At 43.9% G+C, this 17,413-nt stretch overlaps 1 protein-coding gene and 1 long non-coding RNA gene across 9 annotated transcripts in view; one reads left to right on the forward strand and one right to left on the reverse strand.

Annotated features, from left to right (window-relative positions):
• Positions 1–17,413, reverse strand: part of ppm1f (protein phosphatase, Mg2+/Mn2+ dependent, 1F) — a 123,512-nt gene that overhangs the window by 41,343 nt on the left and 64,756 nt on the right. For 2 of the 8 annotated variants that reach the window (XM_054734299.2, XM_070546267.1), the window contains one exon: positions 13,466–13,651. In XM_054734299.2, the coding sequence (XP_054590274.1) occupies positions 13,466–13,651 (186 nt within the window). Of the gene's footprint in view, positions 1–13,465; positions 13,655–14,244; positions 14,382–14,517; positions 14,648–17,413 lie in introns of those variants that run through there. The other 6 variants (XM_015975693.2, XM_070546268.1, XM_070546266.1 and 3 more) reach the window with 5 other exon arrangements.
• LOC139063681 (uncharacterized) lies at positions 14,920–16,758 on the forward strand. Its single transcript, XR_011517042.1, has 3 exons — positions 14,920–16,284; positions 16,370–16,593; positions 16,666–16,758. It is a non-coding gene; the product is annotated as an uncharacterized lncRNA (long non-coding RNA).

A 17,413-nucleotide genomic window follows, 5' to 3' on the forward strand; every position in this document is an offset into this window, starting at 1 on the left:
GCCAGACGACATCAACACTGCATACTTTAGTATTTGTTCATTTATCGTGAGTAATATCGACATCGCAATATTAAGCACTGTTATCGAATATCGCAGGTTTTCCTAATATCGTGCAGCCCTACAAAGTAGCAAAGCTGATGCTAGAATAAACCATCAAGCACCTCTCAAACCTAGACGGGAGGTCGCTGGGCGGCCCCCCTGCATGTGACGTACAGGGTCGCACATTCAGCGTCAGACGGAAGACACGTCAGACTGATGGAATTTCGTTTTCAGGACCTTTAGCTGAGATGTTACCTGCTTTTTGTCCCTCTTGACGCCCCACTCAGCCAGTGTTTTTACCACTCTGTCGAACAGCTGGCTGTCTCTCACCGACCGTCACCATAAAAGGGCGACCAAGCTGTTCATCCGCTCACACGGTCAAAAGATCCATGGTCTCCGCGTCCGTCCAGTTTGCCATGTTGTAAGTGGTTGAAAGATACTAGTGAGAGGCCATGTTTATCTGTGTTTATATCCCTTCCAGCCGGCACTCGGCGCGCAGCATACGTCACTAACGCGACCACCCTCTTTTGCGGGGGGGGGGCCTCCCACAGTCGCTCCAAAGGGATTAGCAAGGCTGACACGCGTTTAGCCGTCAGAGGCGAGGAGCTCATGCGGCAATATTACTACGAGGCCAAGCGCATCAGAATCGAGTTTTATTACCTTTCCCCTTTGCTCCTTGCCGCATTTACAAGACCCACAAATTCGGATTTATCACTCTGTAATGACGCGACGGTCTGTCTTATAAAAGAGGCTAACAACAGGAAGCCTAACCTCAGTATAACACTGGAAGCATCAGCGGCGCTGAACGAAAGTGGGCAGGTTTGTCCGCAAGCCTCAACGCGGTCCAGCACACACCGGGAGAATTTTGGCTGCAGAACGGCTTTCTCGGTGCTCCTCACTGGATGTTATAAATGATGTTGTTCCTCTCCATTGCCAGGATTGAAGACATGAAAAATACACTGTTGAACTCGTCAGAAAGATTCTGGGTGTAAAAAATCTAGTTTACACTCATGACAATTCAAGGGGGGGGGGGGGGGGGGGCTATTTGTAACTCTGCTGGTTACTTGGTATCTGCAGGTTTAAGGGAGCCAAATTTAAGACTTTTTAAGACCTTTTTTAAGGCCACTTTGACCAAATTTAAGCTATTTTTAAAATTAAATTTAAACTATAATTTCCAGCTATTGCCTGGGGCCGGTGCTAACCACGTCGTGAACGTGGGATTAGCCATCCAGTTACCATTAAACTTGCACTTCCCCATGGCGCACACTCCCGCTAGCTTAACCAGCTAATGTGCTCATCTAAAAACAGCCCCCTTTCACAACCAACTGAATGTGTACTTACGGCAACATCGTACACAAAAAATGCTGAACACTAACTAGAAATTCATGAAAATTTTTATAGAAATAAAAGAATCTTGTTTTTTGGGTCTTTGGTAATTTAAGACCTTTGGAAACTGGATTTAAGGATTATTTGTCATTTTTAAGGATTTTCAAGGCCTTAAATTTGGAAAAGCAAATTTAAGACTTTTTAAGACTTTTTAAGGACCCGCGGATACCCTGTGTTTAGGTTTATTTAATGCTTACAAATTTGAATAATTAATGAGCATCCACGTGAGTTCAGAGCTAGTTCCAGAGAAAGGCCTCGGCCTCACGTCAACAGATGTTCGGCCATTTTGACTCTGAACTTTAGTGTGTGTGTGTGTGTGTGTGTGTTCGTGTTTGGATGTTAATCGTGGGATTAGCTGGACAAAAGGACAAGCTGTGGTTACAGACAGTCCATCCAAGCAGTTTCTGCTTCTTTTCATCAGTAAGTAAAATGATATTTTTGTACTTCTAGTGTGCTGGTTGAATGGGGGAAATTCTGTGCGTTTACCATCACACCGCTTGGTCTAGAAAACCAGCTTCAGTCAGAGGCTCGTTAACTCCACAACATCCAGAATGACAATGAATTGTGTATGTGGGAAGCCCCCGTGGGCTGATTCTATCCGGCAATCAGATGGCTCCCCTAATGGTAGGCATGCTTTTGAGTCAGCCTCGGTAAGAGGGCTGAAAAGAGGTCCGGTCGCGTGAGGGAAAATCCAAGGCTCCTTAAACGAGAACACTCCAAACGAAGCGATCCAGGCGGAGAGCAGCTGATGCTGGTGTTTAAACGCCATATGAGGGGATAAAAGTTATTTTCTGATCCCATTTGATATGTGCCATAGATATCACATATGTAGTAAATAACAAGTTTTTTATATAGCACTCGTCACGAAGGAAAAATCACAAAGTGCTTGACAGAGATCAACAAAACTATTAATGAAGTCTAAAATCATCCTAAGAACTAAACTAAATATAAACACAAAAGACAAAATGTCATTACACAGATGAAGAAAACAAAAAAATTTGCATTAAAGCAGATTTAAATAAAAGGGCTAAGTCATAAAAAATGCTCATATATCAAATGAAAGATAATTAACCCTTTTAAGACCTGCCATAGAACAAGTTCGCAAGAGCTTATATTTACATTGTTACATGCTGTGGTGCCATTTTTTTGGAGTATTTCAACTTTCTATACATCAATACAACCCTTACATTCTACGTTTTAATTAAATAAATGTAAAATGTGCATTGCAACAAAATATTTTACAAAAAATCCAATTATCTATTCAGAAATTGAAAATCTTTTTGTTTTTACACGTATTTTTCATTATACAGAAATGCCACAGCTTTATCCCTCAAAACTGTCAATGGAAAAAAAGTTTCACACAATTCTTTCAAACAACCACAAATTTATTTGAAGTGCTTCTATAAAATGGTTTCTGAGATCCACTCATTTATGCAAACTGTAACAAAAACATAAATAATAATAATCTGCAGGAGTCTAACATAATAATTTTGAATATTTGTAGCTAATTTTTCAGTAGTATGTAGTTTTCCTTTTCTCTCACTAATAATAACAATAAGAAAGAATATTGCATGAATTTATACGTGAAGAAACTGAAAGTGAAACCTAAACATCACCCGGCGCTGTAATGACGTCAACTGCTTCGAGGAGGGAAGAAGTACCGTTTGGCGGGTCTGTGACTCATCAAAACGTTCGTAGTGGTGAGTGAGTGTGTCCGAAGTTTGTAGTGGGTGTGTGATGTGTGTAGGGTGTGTTTGTCGAAACGTATTATTGCAAAAAGGCACAAGAAAAAGCCGAAGGACTGGGACTACAAAGAACTGCAATTCGCGGGTAAATGACATCAAAGCAGGTGATTGGCTGAGTGATAATCATGTGACAGTTCCCGTTGAAAACAGAACCACGTTTATTCTAGCGTGTGAAGCCCTGTGAGCTGCTGATCAGAACGACACGGCATCTGTGTCTGAATGAAAACGCTTTTCTTATTTGCGCATTTTGGTTGTTTTTTGCAAACTCATTAGTGGAAATACGCAGCGCTCTGGGACATGTTCAGTGAGTGAGATTTATGTGTAACTCCTCTGGTTTAATATGCAAAAAAATGTGGTTCTATCTTATTTAGTTTCAGTTTTACAAGCACTTGAACACAGACATGGAAATGGGAGCGCCGGCGCTCCCGCCGGACACAAAGGGTTAAAGAAAGGGGCATCATATAGATGAAGGGAACACAAAGATTTAAGTAAAAGCAACTTTAAATAAAATGGTCTTCAGCTGACTTTTAAAGGAAACTTGACTGTCAATACTACGTGAGGATAAAAAAAGTTTTTTCCAAAGTCAGGGTGCAACAGCCTGGTAGGAGCAATCACCTTGACTTTTATGGCGCTTACACATTAGCGTCGGCATGGACCCATACAGTACCGAACAGCACCGGAATTTGGTTTCACTGACAGGTCAGATTTGCATTTCCGGTGCCGAGGTGACTCTTCTCAGACCTTCTCCTCAGTGGTCAGAATGGGACCGAGGCGACACTATGGACTGACTGGCCAGCTAAAATTACACCTACCGCCTCCGATCTATGAATGAGAATGAGCCAGAGGGGGTTGGGTTCCTTCATGCGCGGTCCCCCTGCATATTAAACCCCGCCCACATGCTCAGGGATTTTCCACATTCCTGAGAAGTCCCTCGGATTTATATGTGAACACGACACCATCCGTTCGAGACCAAACTCACGCCATCCAGCCCGACCAAACCCCGACCATGCCGATGATAATGTGTAAGCGCCTATAGATCTGGTCTTTGGAACTTCTAGAAGGTTCTGGTGGGTGGACCTGAGGACTCGGGTTGGAGCATAAGGCTTTAACAGTTCAGTAATATAGGGAGCTTGACTATGTAGAGCCCTGAAAGTTCTAGTCAGGATTCTAAAATGAACACTAAAGTTAACGGGTAACCAGTGCAGAGACATCAGAATAGGAGTGATGGGTGCTCTACTGTTTGCTCCAGTTAGGAGCCTCGCTGCAGAGTTCGGGACCAACTGAAGGAGGTCAAGGGCTTTTTTGTTAAAACATGTGAAGAGTGTGTTACAGTAATCTAGATGGGAGGAGATAAAGGCATGGGGAGCCATTTTACATCAAGACCAGCGTTTTGAGTGGCCTTCAAGAGACATTGATTTGGTCAAAAACAAAAACTAAATTCCTCACGTTTGACTCAACGGCAGAAGATAAATGATCAAGTTGTTCACTGATCAAAAGAACAATGCTCTCAGGGGCAATGATCAGACATTCAGTCTTTTCAGAGTTTAACTGAAGGAAGTTTTCTTCTAGCCAGCTGGTGATCGCTGACTAGACTCTAGTCATTCAGACAGTTTATAGAACTCAGAACCCTTAAAGGAGCAGTACAGCTGAATGTCATCTGCATATAGGTGATAAGAGATATTATGAACAGAATCAATTATCTGTCTAAAGCGGGTGTGTATATAGTAGAAACAAGAGTAGACCCAAAACAGAGTCTTGGTGTACCCCACAGAACAGACTAGCGGAAACTGACATGATTTGGTTTCTACAGATACTGAAACTTCTGTTAGGAAGGTACAATCTAAACTAGGGATGTTCCGATTACATTTTTCTTTTGCTCACAAAAGGCTCACAAATTGGGTGGGACTATCCGGTACAGTCCTTGCCTGGTCCCAATCGTGTCTGAAAGACAGGTGCTATGTTCTTTATTGGGGATCACAAATCAAAGCTGATCACCATGGCATGTGGTGTTCCCCAAGGCTCAATTCTAGGACTGCTACTCTTCAATCTCTATATGCTCCCCCTGGGTCAGGTCAAAATTAATAACAACATTGCTTACCACAGCTCTGCCGATGACACAGAGATCTACCTAGCCCTATCACCTAGTGACTATTGTCCGCTGGACTCTCTCTGTCAGTGCCTAGAACAAGTAAAAGACTGGAAGCAGTCAAAATTCATTAAGTGGCCTTCAGACCATTACATTTGAGTGCCCCTGGCTTACACTGTAGCCAAGCCAGCTCTGATGGATCTAAATTATTTTGTTGTCAGGAGGCATGTCTATGTGGATACTCATATAGAAAAACCTGACATACACCTACAGGAGCTCACATGGCGCTCTCACAAGTATGGGCATTTTTGACGCATAACATAAGTCTGTGGTTGGCACTAAATGTACGTCCAACAAATCAAAAAATCCCAGAAATCATAACAATCATAAAGGTCCAACAAAATCCACAGAATCCAGCTATCAGTTATACAAAAGAACAAGGCTTTAAAAAGAAGTAAAGCACAAAAGTTGAGCTGATTAGACACGACTGCCACATCCACAGGCTTCTTATCATCTTGTTCAGGGGTCGGCATCCTTTTCCCATCAAAGAGCCGTTATTACCCGTTTTCCACAGTAAAGAAAACCCTGGGAGCTGCAGCAGCCGCGGCGTTGTGGGCGGGACCTACCCTTAGACAGCCGAGAGCTGCTTTAACTGATCACCAAAAGGTGACAGCCACCATTACCGGTTGCTCATGTAGCTCAACGTTATCTTTCAACAGAAGATAATTAATAAAACAATTTCTATAAAATGGATCCAGAATTGTTGCCAGTCTGATAATATTTTGATTTGTTTCACCCTGCTAGTGGTTTTAATAGTTGAGGTGATGTTTTCTGACGCGTCACACACGTCTCCTTTTAAAACATGTTTAAACTGTTCAGAATACAAATCCACACCATATCTGCTGTTAGACTCAACCAGGAATATAGTCGATGATCCTGAAAGAATAAACAACACTTTCAGAGACTTTTACCAAACTTTGTACTCACCACAGATAAACCCATCAGATAACAAGATCAATGAGTTCCTTGACAGGATAACCCCCAAATTCCACTACCTCCGCTCCGCTCCGGCACGAACTCCGCAGCAAAATCGGTCCCGTTGTAGTCAATCAGAGCTATTCCACTACAGCGGCCATGCTGCGGCAGTGCGGCGCCCTCTGTTCCGGCGTCCGGCAAAAATAGAATCGATCCTATTTTTGCCGGACGCCGGAGCACCTCCGCAGTCAATGACAGGAATCACAACCGCCCAACAGGAAAGGGAGCAAGCACAGCTTCCGCTATTTGACAATAAATCAATAAACAAAAAGAGTTTTTTGTTTCATATGCACAGGTTTATCAACTTTTAACAACTATCAATGGCGGCTGAACTTTAAATGCACAAAAGTAAGCCATAAATACAGTTTCTACCATCAATGTAGTCACACTTTGTTGATCCAAACACTGCTGATATCTCAACACAAATGATGGGCAGATTAAACAGCTCATTTCGATGCTTCTCCCACACAACGGGTGCTTGGATCTAACTTCCGCGTTTATTGCTCGGACTGTATCGCAAGATCTCGAAAATCCCGCGCATGCCTGTTTGCCCACCTCAGGTCTCCGCACCGGAGCGGAGCCGTTGTAGAGCGAGTACCAGTAAAAATTGAGTTCGGAAGCGAGCGGCAGCGGAAGGCGGGGGCGGAGCGGAGGTAGTGGAATTTGGGGGGAACGCATCCTAAATGATCAGACAGCCAAGCTACAGTCCTGGACTTGCCACTAACATCAGCTGAGCTCCAGGAAGTAGGGCCCGACCGATATAGGGGTCATTAACACTGTCGGCTATCGGCCAAAAAGACGGCCGATATGGCCGAAATTGCGCTACCTATCCAGCAGATGGTGCCAGCTTTATGAACTCATGTTGTGTGGCTCCACTCCTCGGGGGGGGGGGGGGGGTAGCCACCGTCACAGCACACATGCAGCGGAGCAGCAGAAGCAATTCAGTCAAGCAGAGATGACGGTGATGAGGAAGTAGGAGGTAAGTCTTCAGTTTTAAGCATATTTGTTGTGTCAGTGGTAAGTTTAACGGTAAAATAAGCAATGACAAAAGTATGTTTCCCCTCAACATGCTTCTTAAGTTTATTGTGTGCCTCGTGGCCTCGTATTGAAGTTAACCTGAAAAAATAAAACTGCCGCAGCACTAAGCCTGATTCATGCTTCTCCGTCTGCGTCAGTGCGGAGACACGCAACGCCATTATCCGTCCTTGCGTAGGGATCCGGCAGGCATGCAAGTACGTACGGAGTCGAGCCCACTTTTTTAAACATCCGTCGAACGAAACGGATTACGCAAGCTTGTGATTGGTCAGGACGCCGCTGTTGTTTACAGCGCCACCATTGCAAAGGAGCCAAGTTTAACTAGCGGCAGACACGGGGAAGCTTGAAGAATGCCTCATGAAAAAAACTCTAAAAATATGAACGTTTCATCCTGCCGTGACTGGAGGAGTGAAAAGATGCGCAGCAAGCGTTTTATTTGTGGACGGAAATGACAGGAAACGTGGGTTTAGAGGTGGGGAGCGCATGAAGCGGTGGGAGAATGAGAGACAAATATGTCCGTGTTAAAAGTCTCTTATATACACAAAAAGCACAATATAAACACACGATCTTGGAACGGATACATGACAGGATACCACCATGGATACCACAGAACAGCGCTACGCCCTCTGTGGTCCTGCCGGGCAATTGCTTTGCAACACTCTCCATGAGACGGAGAAGTATGAGAGCAAGTATGGGCTGCATGGTGGCGCAGTGGTTAGCACTGTTGCCTCGCAGCACGAAGGTCGCAGGCTCAAAACTCGCCTTTCTGCGTGGAGTTGCATGTTCTCCCCATGCATGCGTGGGTTTTCTCCGGGTACTCCGGTTTCCCCCACAGATCACAACATGCCCTATAGGTTAAAAAAAAATAAATAAATAAAAATTGTAAGTCGCTTTGGGTAAAAGCGTCTGCTAAGAACATAAACAACATAAACAACAACAAAACGCTTCCGTCAATCCGTGCGTGTCTGTCCCTTGCGGAGCTGACGGAGAAGCATAAACCAGGCTTTACGCTCTATGCAGAGCTCACGCTGCTTCCCCTTTTTCTGCTGGCCTTTTTCTAGTAGACATTCTGGAATATTCTCAGACAATTTCCTCCGCTCTTCAGCAGTCTTCAAACTCACGCTGTTCACCCGCGGCTCGCGAAAAAAATAGTGCAGACGCCGAAACGATCGCTGCACGGCGCGGGCTGGAGCGCCGAAGCACTATAGAATAGGATAACAAGGGCGACGAATGAAGGCGGCCCCCGTTTCGCGGCGCTTCGGCGGCACACGACCGTTGTCGCAGCTGAGGACGGGCGAGGGGGGGGGTTGGCAACAAAGCTATGAAACACTGTGCAGGGAGTCCCCCCCCCTCCTCTCCCTAGCTGGGAGAGGAGTAGGGGCAGTCATATTTTCCTAATACTGTCGGCTTTGGAAAGGATCAAAACACAAAAGTGTAAAACTCAAAAGTATTTTAATGCCAAAAATCAGGTGACAGAAATAAAATCAGGTAGCTAGGACGCTGAAACCAGCAGAGTATGACTGAAACTGAACCGTATGCACTAAGGAGTGAGAGATGACAGAGGACTAGTTATGAGGAGGAGCTGTGAGTGGGAGCAGAGGACAGCAGGGGAACACAGGAGGAACTATAAATGAAAACATGTTTAAAGAAGAAAGAATCCTAAAAGGGAAAGAAGAATAACTAGAAAAAAAACCTGACAACAAAAGGAGTAGAAAATTCAGTGGAAGGAAAAAAAAAGACTTGAATACTAAATGAGAAAACCTGAACAGCTGGGGAACCAAACAAAAACAGAGCCATTGGTTCTGAGCCACAATATCTGATATCATTTATTTACATGATAATTTTTAAACTTTTAAGTATAAAAATGCCACATTTAATGTATTTTACTTTGTCTTAGTATCATGCGATATGCGATATGCGAGGACGCTCCTCAGCGTGCGACTCGGGTAGCTGCCGGACTGAAGTGGTTTTGACTGCTAGTTTTTTGGTTTTGATTGCTAGTTTTTCATGGGGTGTGATTGGTGTGTCAACCACTGTGTCAACCACCTATAAAAATGTGGATGCTTAAATTGGCCACTTTGTGGCTGCTTAGTGGACTCTACTTTGTGCTTGGCGTCTGTCAAGAGCCTGGAGACGAAGGAACCTCACATTGGCAAGGAGCCCTCCCACGGATCACCTTCAGCCGAGAGGCACTCATGAGACTTCGACCGCTTGGGAGGGGCTTTGCACTGAAGCCACCGAGTATTCCCGAGGAGCTCCGCGGCCTGGTGATAAAGACGAGACGCCGGAAAAGGGGCAGGAGGGCGGGAATACATCGGAGGCTTAAACGCATGAGTCTACAGGATCGGCGCAGGCTGCCAGCTCTCCCGTCTATCCTGCTCGGAAATGCTCAGTCGATCAGAAACAAGTTGGACGAGTTGGACGCCTGGATCACGACAAGGCAGGAGATTAAAAACACCTGCCTCCTTGTCTTCACCGAATCCTGGCTCAGCGAGTCGGACCGGGAAGAAGACCGGATGCTTCCAGGATTTGGAGCGCCGTTGAGGCTGGATCGAGACAAGGGGGAAACTGATGAACAGCGCGGTGGTGGTGTCTGTTGCTACGTCAATAAAAGGTACTGTAAAACTATTGTTGTCCGAGAAAGGATATGTACCCCAGACATTGAACTGTTATCGATATCCCTTCGGCCTTTTCATCTGCCGCGTGAGTTCCAGCAGCTGTTTTTTACAGTTGTTTACATCCATCCGCGGGCTAACGCCGTTACTGCGGCACAGCTGATAAATGACGTCACGCACCGCCTCGACACCATCTGCCCAGAGGCTCCGAAGTTTATTCTGGGAGACTTTAGCCACTGTCGTCTGGAGGAAACTTTAAAAACCTATGAGCAGTACATTACCTGTACTACAACACTCAGGAATACGACCCTGGATCTGTGTTTTGGTTCATTGAGTGGCGCATATAAATCACTGTCACTTCCTCCTCTGGGATCTTCCTATCATAACTGTGTGCATCTTATACCCCGCTATATTCCTGTGTTCAAGAGGCTACCACGGGAGGTGAAATCAGTGAAGTGCTGGTCAGAGGATGACATTTCAGCACTCCAAGCGTGTTTTGAGTGTACTGATTGGGACTGCTTCTTTAACTCCTCTGGGGATTTTAACGAGTTGTGCGACACAGTCTCATCTTATATTACTTTCTGTGTGGACTCTTTGGTTCACTCAAAGACTGTTGTTATTTATCCAAATAATAGGCCATGGGTAAACAAAGAGCTTAAATCAATCATCAACAAAAAGAAAGTGGTTTATTCCTCTGGGGGCAACCACCTTGAGAAAAAAGCAATATCTAGAGAAGTACGAGATGAGATCAGGAAAGTTAAACTAAAATACAAGGACAAAATAGAAGAAAAGTATAGCGGTGGTGACCTTAAGGCAGCCTGCAAGGGTATCAAATGTATGGCTTCTTGTAATCACCAAAAAGAGGATAAGAAACCTATCAATGTAAAAGGAGTGCCTGACTCTGTCCTGCCAGAGGTTTTTAATTCATTTTTCAGTCGGTTTGAGAGGGGGGACCTTGTTGGAAAGGTTGGGGTCTGCAAGGAAGCCCTCAAACCCAGTGAGGGATTTGTAATTTCACTAGACCAGGTCACCATCTTACTTAAAAAGGTAAAGGTGGGGAAAGCAAGGGGCCCCGACGCCATCTGTGGCCGTACCCTGCATCACTGTGCCAACCAGTTGAGTGGTGTTTTTAGCAGATTGTTTCAAACATGTGTGGATGTGGGTCAGATTCCATCTTTGTGGAAAACTTCGACTATAATCCCAATCCCTACATCAAGTACTTCAAAGGAACTGTCTGACTTTAGACCAGTAGCACTCACTTGTGATGAAAACTTTTGAAAAAATTCTAAAATCCGAAATTTTATCTCTGACAGAGGGGAGACTTGACCCACTTCAATTTGCCTACCAGCAAAATAAGGGGGTAGAAGATGCGGTGCTTTGTGTATTGAACACGGTCTACAGGCACCTTGATAAGACGGGGACTTGTGTAAGGCTCTTGTTTGCAGACTTTTCTTCAGCCTTTAACAAGATGCAGCCCCACATCCTGATTGAAAGACTTGCCAATGCTTTTATTTGCCCGATCAGCTTCTCTTACTGATTTTGAACTTTCTTACGGGGAGGACCCAGCGGGTGTTGGTTAATGGTCAGATTTCGCTCCCATTAATGTCCAGCACCGGATCTCCTCAGGGATGCGTTCTGTCCCCCCTGTTGTTTATCCTGTACACAGACAGCTGCAGGGTCACTCAGAACAACAGGTTCTTGGTTAAGTTTTCGGACCACACTGTTTTGATGTCCTTACTTTCGGGATCTGAAATAAACCATGGTCCCGCGCTGTCAGATTTTGTAGACTGGTGTGACAGTAACTACCTGGAACTGAACGTCAAAAAAACCAAGGACATGATTATTGATTTTAGACGCTCCGCACCACCCCACCTTGGTAGTAGCATCATCCACGGTGAAGTGGTGGAGGTGGTTGAGGAGTACAGATACCTTGGTTCTTGGATTGACAGCAAGCTGCGGTTTGTCACAAACACGGACTCCATTTTTAAACGAGCTCAGCAGAGAATCTATCTTTTAAGGAAATTGAACTATTTTAACGTGAATAAAAGGATTCTCTGCAACTTTTATAGCTGTTTTATAGAAAGCATTTTAACATTTTCATTTGTTTGTTGGTACAAAGCCTTGTCCATGAAGGACAAAAAGAAGCTGCAGAGCATTGTAAAAATCTGCTCCAAAATTATTGGCGCCAAACAAAGAGTATGATTCCCTCCAAGCAACACAGACGCAAGTGATTTCTTTTACGGGTTTATTGGACGTCTTTTCATTGTGGACCTCTTCTGTCCTCCTTTCTTTAGACCTCTCTTAAACCGTGAAACTAAATACAGGATAGTACAATTAAAACATATACAATAATGTGCAATAAAATAAAGACAAATAAATACCTCGTTGGCTGTTTGCTTAAAACACAAAGGGAATCCATCTTCCTTTAAGTCCTTTTACTAGTTTCCTTTAAGTCCTTTTACTAGTTAGTTCTTTAGCAGTCCATTAGCTGTCTGCTTGTTAGCACTTCATCCAGGTTCTGTGTTCCTCACACCTGGCTTGTATCCATCAAATCAAGGGTGTGGCTGGCAGAGCAGCTCATGTCGCTTTTCAAAATAAAATTACAGGAAACACAACTAATCCAGTGTCTTACAAATGGGAAAATAAATAAATGAAGAAATAAACAGCAACTGCAGTTACAAAGAGACTTACAGTCTCTTTGGGAAGAGAGGGCGCGAAAAAAGGCTAAATGTATCCTTGGTCAGCCCCTCCATGCTCTGCACTCTGAGTTCTCTCTTATGCCCTCAGGACGTCGTTATTATGTACCTTCTCGAAAAACAAACCGCTTTGCCAACTCCTTTGTTCCATCAGCTATTGAACTGCTTAACTCTGAGCCGGGAGGGGTGGCGAAATAACAGCGAAGTATCATCGGCTTTAAGCATGTGCCATTTTTGGAGGGCTGCTGCTCATCCTCTACCCTTCATTTAGGATGTGTTCGGCATGTTGGTAGTGACACACATTGTGTGATTGTATAAGTGGATTGTTTGCTTGGTTGATTTTATGAGCGAGTTACTCTGTGTGGTAAGCTACAAATTAATTGCCCCATGGGGACCAATAAAGTTTTCTGATTCTGATATATAACTGTACTTTTATGCTGATTATTTTATTACAGATGGATAAAGAGGGTCGTAGTAAGGTGTGGGCCTACTTCACTAAACATCCATCCGGTGATGTCATCTGCAGCATCTGCTCATCTTCAGTAGTAGTTTGTGTGTTCTGTTGTTTTTGAGATTGCTAAATAAATCTTATTTGCATTACTTGGAAAGAGTTATTGAGACCGTTCTTTGGTGTGTAATATAGAAATAAGTTAGCATCAAAAAGGCAGAGAATGAAGGGTTTAATCTTAACGACTTTTGTATTTATTTATTTTTTTTGTGAGGAAGATTTATCAGCTATTATATCGCCTATCGGCCTTTGTTAAAAGTTTTATATCGGTATCGGTCCCAAAAAAAGCCCGAATGAAAACCTCTCCCATCCAGACTCACCTGGCAGCCAGCAGCCTCAGGCCGAGCTCGAGGCTCTCCCCGTGCAGCTCCTCCACAGACACTTGATGGCTCGGGGTGTTGACGGGCAGTGGGTCGTCTTCCTTCAGGGCTGCAGGAAACTCCTCCACGAACCGGCGCAGAAAGCACCGTGCCTCCTCCTCCATCTCTCCTACGGCCTTCAGCAGTCTGCTAAACAGGACGTGGGGACACTGAAGAAACTTCACTTTGGCTCACAAACTTTAGTATTTATTAGAAATACAGCAACAGTATCAGAAAACCCGGCCAGTGGTGAATGGCTTCTAGAGCTCTACGACGCCCAAGAAAATACAACTGAAATACATTATCATACATGTATGGGTAAATTATACGTTTGATTCTGAATGACATTCAGCAAGTGTAAAGACACTCAGACTGAGAACAACGATCTTCACCATTTCTTAGAAAACACACCAAAAAACTACATTTCTGTCTTTGAGCATCGAGAGGCTCTTGGGAAACAACCATGTTTGAGGTGAAAGGGAAACTGGGAACCCACAGGTGAGCTGCTGCAGCAGCAGGAGTCCAAGCAGCTTCAGGTGACCCGGTAAACAGCTGACACAGAGCCGCTCTCTGGGGGAAGCGGAGTACGAACACACTCCTGACTACCTCAGCCACACACACTTCAGTGCGTGGTCCACGCGGGAAGTACAGAAATGTCCCGGAAACCCACTAATTCTTTTTATTCGTTGTTTTTAGTGGTTGGAGGTAACAACAGTAGCGTATTCCTGGTGTGCGTTTACCTGTAATCTTGTTATTTTCGTACTTCCCAACAGCTCCTGGCGTGGTGCTGCTGAGACGTAAACAGACAGCACCGCAGGGCGGGCTAGGTTTATGCTAACAGCTGTAGCATGGCTAAACTCTTAACATGACCACAGCGCGTCTGAGCTCGCGCGCTAACCACGTGTGGAGCAACTAGTCAGAGCAACTGCTGACTAGTCCAAGGCATGGACTGATCAGTAACTAGTTAGTTTAAAGTGCGAATTTCCCAGACAAGACAAAGTTGTTGTTTTTACCAGGTGGTGGTGAAGATCCAACAAACCAGCAGCCTAACCGCCCTTGAGCCAGACGAACTAGCAACCCTGCGCTGGCTAAATCCAGAAGGTAACAGATTACCAAGGTTGTTTACAGATCTGTGGAAATAGCGAGCTCCGATTGGACAATTCACCGGAGATGCTGACCTATCAAAAGCCTTTCCTACTTTCGTATAACTTTTAAAGGGACACACACACACGCACGCACACACACGCACGCACTCACACACACACTCACACACACTCACACACACACACACACACACACACACACAAGCCTTGTTTTCCAGTATAAATCGTTGTTTGTTACAATAAAAATGTCAGTTAAATATATATTTTATACACCATGCATGTCATCATCTCACAGTGAAGATTTTCTATAATATTCAGGTCTGGGGATTGAGATGAACATTCCAGAAGGTTTTACTTGTGTAGCTGCCTTATGCCGGGACCACACTGTGCACAGTATTGTTCATGTCACACGGCGTCTTAGCTAGATCCCTCGTTGGGAGCATGATCATGTAAAAAAAAAAATGGAGGTAGTCCAGTCTGACTGGCTCTTTTTGAGCCGTCTCACGACCAAAGACGAATCAATGACGACCAATGAAAACACACCTTTGAGACCCTCAGCAGCAAGACTGCACCTCTCTCAGCTTTGGTTTCAATTTATGTTTAAAGAGCAGATTATAAGCTAGACACTAGTTTTTATTTTTGTTATTGGCCCAAGTTAAACCGCAGTTAGACTAAAATAATGAATTGACTTGTTTAGACCTTCAGTTGAATTGTGAAAACTGTGATTCTGTGATCTGTGAGAGCTGAGAGGAGATGAGCTGGGGAAGATCAAATGTAAAACACAAAACATGAGACCCCTTTGCTGTTGGTAGAAATGTCATGTATTCAACCAGTAAGGATGGTTCAGCAGGGTTTAGCTGCAGAGGGACAGAGGAAGCTACGCTCCGTGACTTCCTGCTGTGAGTAGGATGACCAGATCCCAACTTGCCAAATGTGGGACAGCGTGAAGTTCTAATGTAATGAGAAAAAAACTAACAAAACGTACATTCTGCCTTTTAGCCCTAACATCACTGTTACACGTACATAAAATGATTATTCTTATTATCATCATATATTTCTTGTACACATTTTATTTGAATTCAACAAGCATACAGCAAAAGCTTTACTATTTCACAGTTCCTCTCACGTTACCACAACACAACTCTGTAGTGGCTCGGATCGTATAGATAGGTCCACAGTAATAAATACATGCTGGTTTAAGCCGCCTTTCAGAGTTTTTATTGAATGTTTTCCACAATAGAATGACAGTAAAAGTACCAGTAATATTTTTAGATCTGTTTATGTTTGTTTTTAATTAATTTTCCACTAAAATCAGCATCTAATTGAAAAAAATCCATACTCTGTTGCTATTTTTTTTATAATTCAGAAACAAAACGATTTTTTAAACATGACAACAAAACTCTTCTAGATTTTAGGTGACAGAATAAACATCAGATTCTAATCTGTAAAAAAAATCAGATCTAACCTAATAATAGTGTCAGGTTCCAGGGCTGTGGGAGGTGTTCTGTCATCCACAGGCTGTTGGAGGGCTTATGGAGACGCTCAGGTGTACACCTCCCAGCTAATGAGCTCTGCAGCAGAGTCACCTCTCTCACCTGCAGCTGATCAGCTAATCAGACGGGAGGAATAAAGGAGTCAGGGAACCAGCCACGCGCTGCTAGATTGCTTGCCTTTCTGGTAACATCCAGCCACCTGAACCAGTGCTGATTATCCAACCTGAAAACCTTGCCTGTTCCCGACCTGCCTTCATTTATTCCCATAGGATTCCTGATCCCAGCCCTTCAGAACCACCTCGACTGTTCTTCCTCTCCTCCAGAACCACTGCTGCATAACTCCCTGGCTTTTGGATCTCCTCCCATTCTGACAACCTCATGTCTCCTGTTCACCCTCCAACCTTACACCTCCCTGCTCCTGATCAATCCTACTCACCGGTCTACAGCCCTGGCCCTGTTCACCTCTCCAGCAACTACCTTCACTCTCCTCCTAGTAAGACGACTCCAGCAGTGATTCTATATTCCTCCTCGTTCCGCTCATAACCTTCTGTATTCTTCATCCCAGTGGTCTAATCTCTAGATCCAGGACCCAGCCTATTACTGACCAGCCCTTTAGTTCCTGAAATAAACATTTTTGTGATTACACCATCTCCTGAGTTTCTCTTGTACGTCAGTTTTTTTTTCTAAAACCATGACAAAAACTTAGTTACTTTTTGCCTCAAATGTCTGAGAATAAGAGATGACAGCTTCCATTTATTCTCACTATTTCTACACGGTGCTTTAAGGGGCTCAGCATGTGCACAGGTATCTGAAACTGCAGCACCGTTGTGTTACTGGTGTCAAGCCAGCCTCCAGTTTTCTGTTCCCCGTCTATTAAAATTGTTATGGGAATGGACGTGGAAACTGGATTTCAAAATAAATTTCAACTTTGAGTGAATTCAGATACTTTAAGAACATAACAAATAATTTAGACTTGTTCCCTATTAGCGCCCTGTCAATATCAAGGCCATCTTATTTTGGAATTCAAAGTAAAAGCCCTGTGAATTTTCATTTTTGAACTAGTCTTTCAATGACGTCAGAATGCTCTTAAAAGCAAATGTCATATTTCCAAAGAGTAGTTGCATTTTGTATCAACACTATCCAAGCACAGCAATTTGAAATTGCCCATATTTGACCGACTCTTAACGATTTCAAAATGCTCTAAAATGGAAAATTGCTGTTTCCACAGGGTAATTCCACTTTAGATCAACAGTATATAACTCCATAGTGATACCATATCAATATCAAGTTATTCTAAATCATTAGTACACTAT

The sequence above is a fragment of the Nothobranchius furzeri genome, chromosome 17 (genome assembly GCF_043380555.1).
Source record: "Nothobranchius furzeri strain GRZ-AD chromosome 17, NfurGRZ-RIMD1, whole genome shotgun sequence".
Lineage (NCBI taxonomy): Eukaryota > Metazoa > Chordata > Actinopteri > Cyprinodontiformes > Nothobranchiidae > Nothobranchius > Nothobranchius furzeri.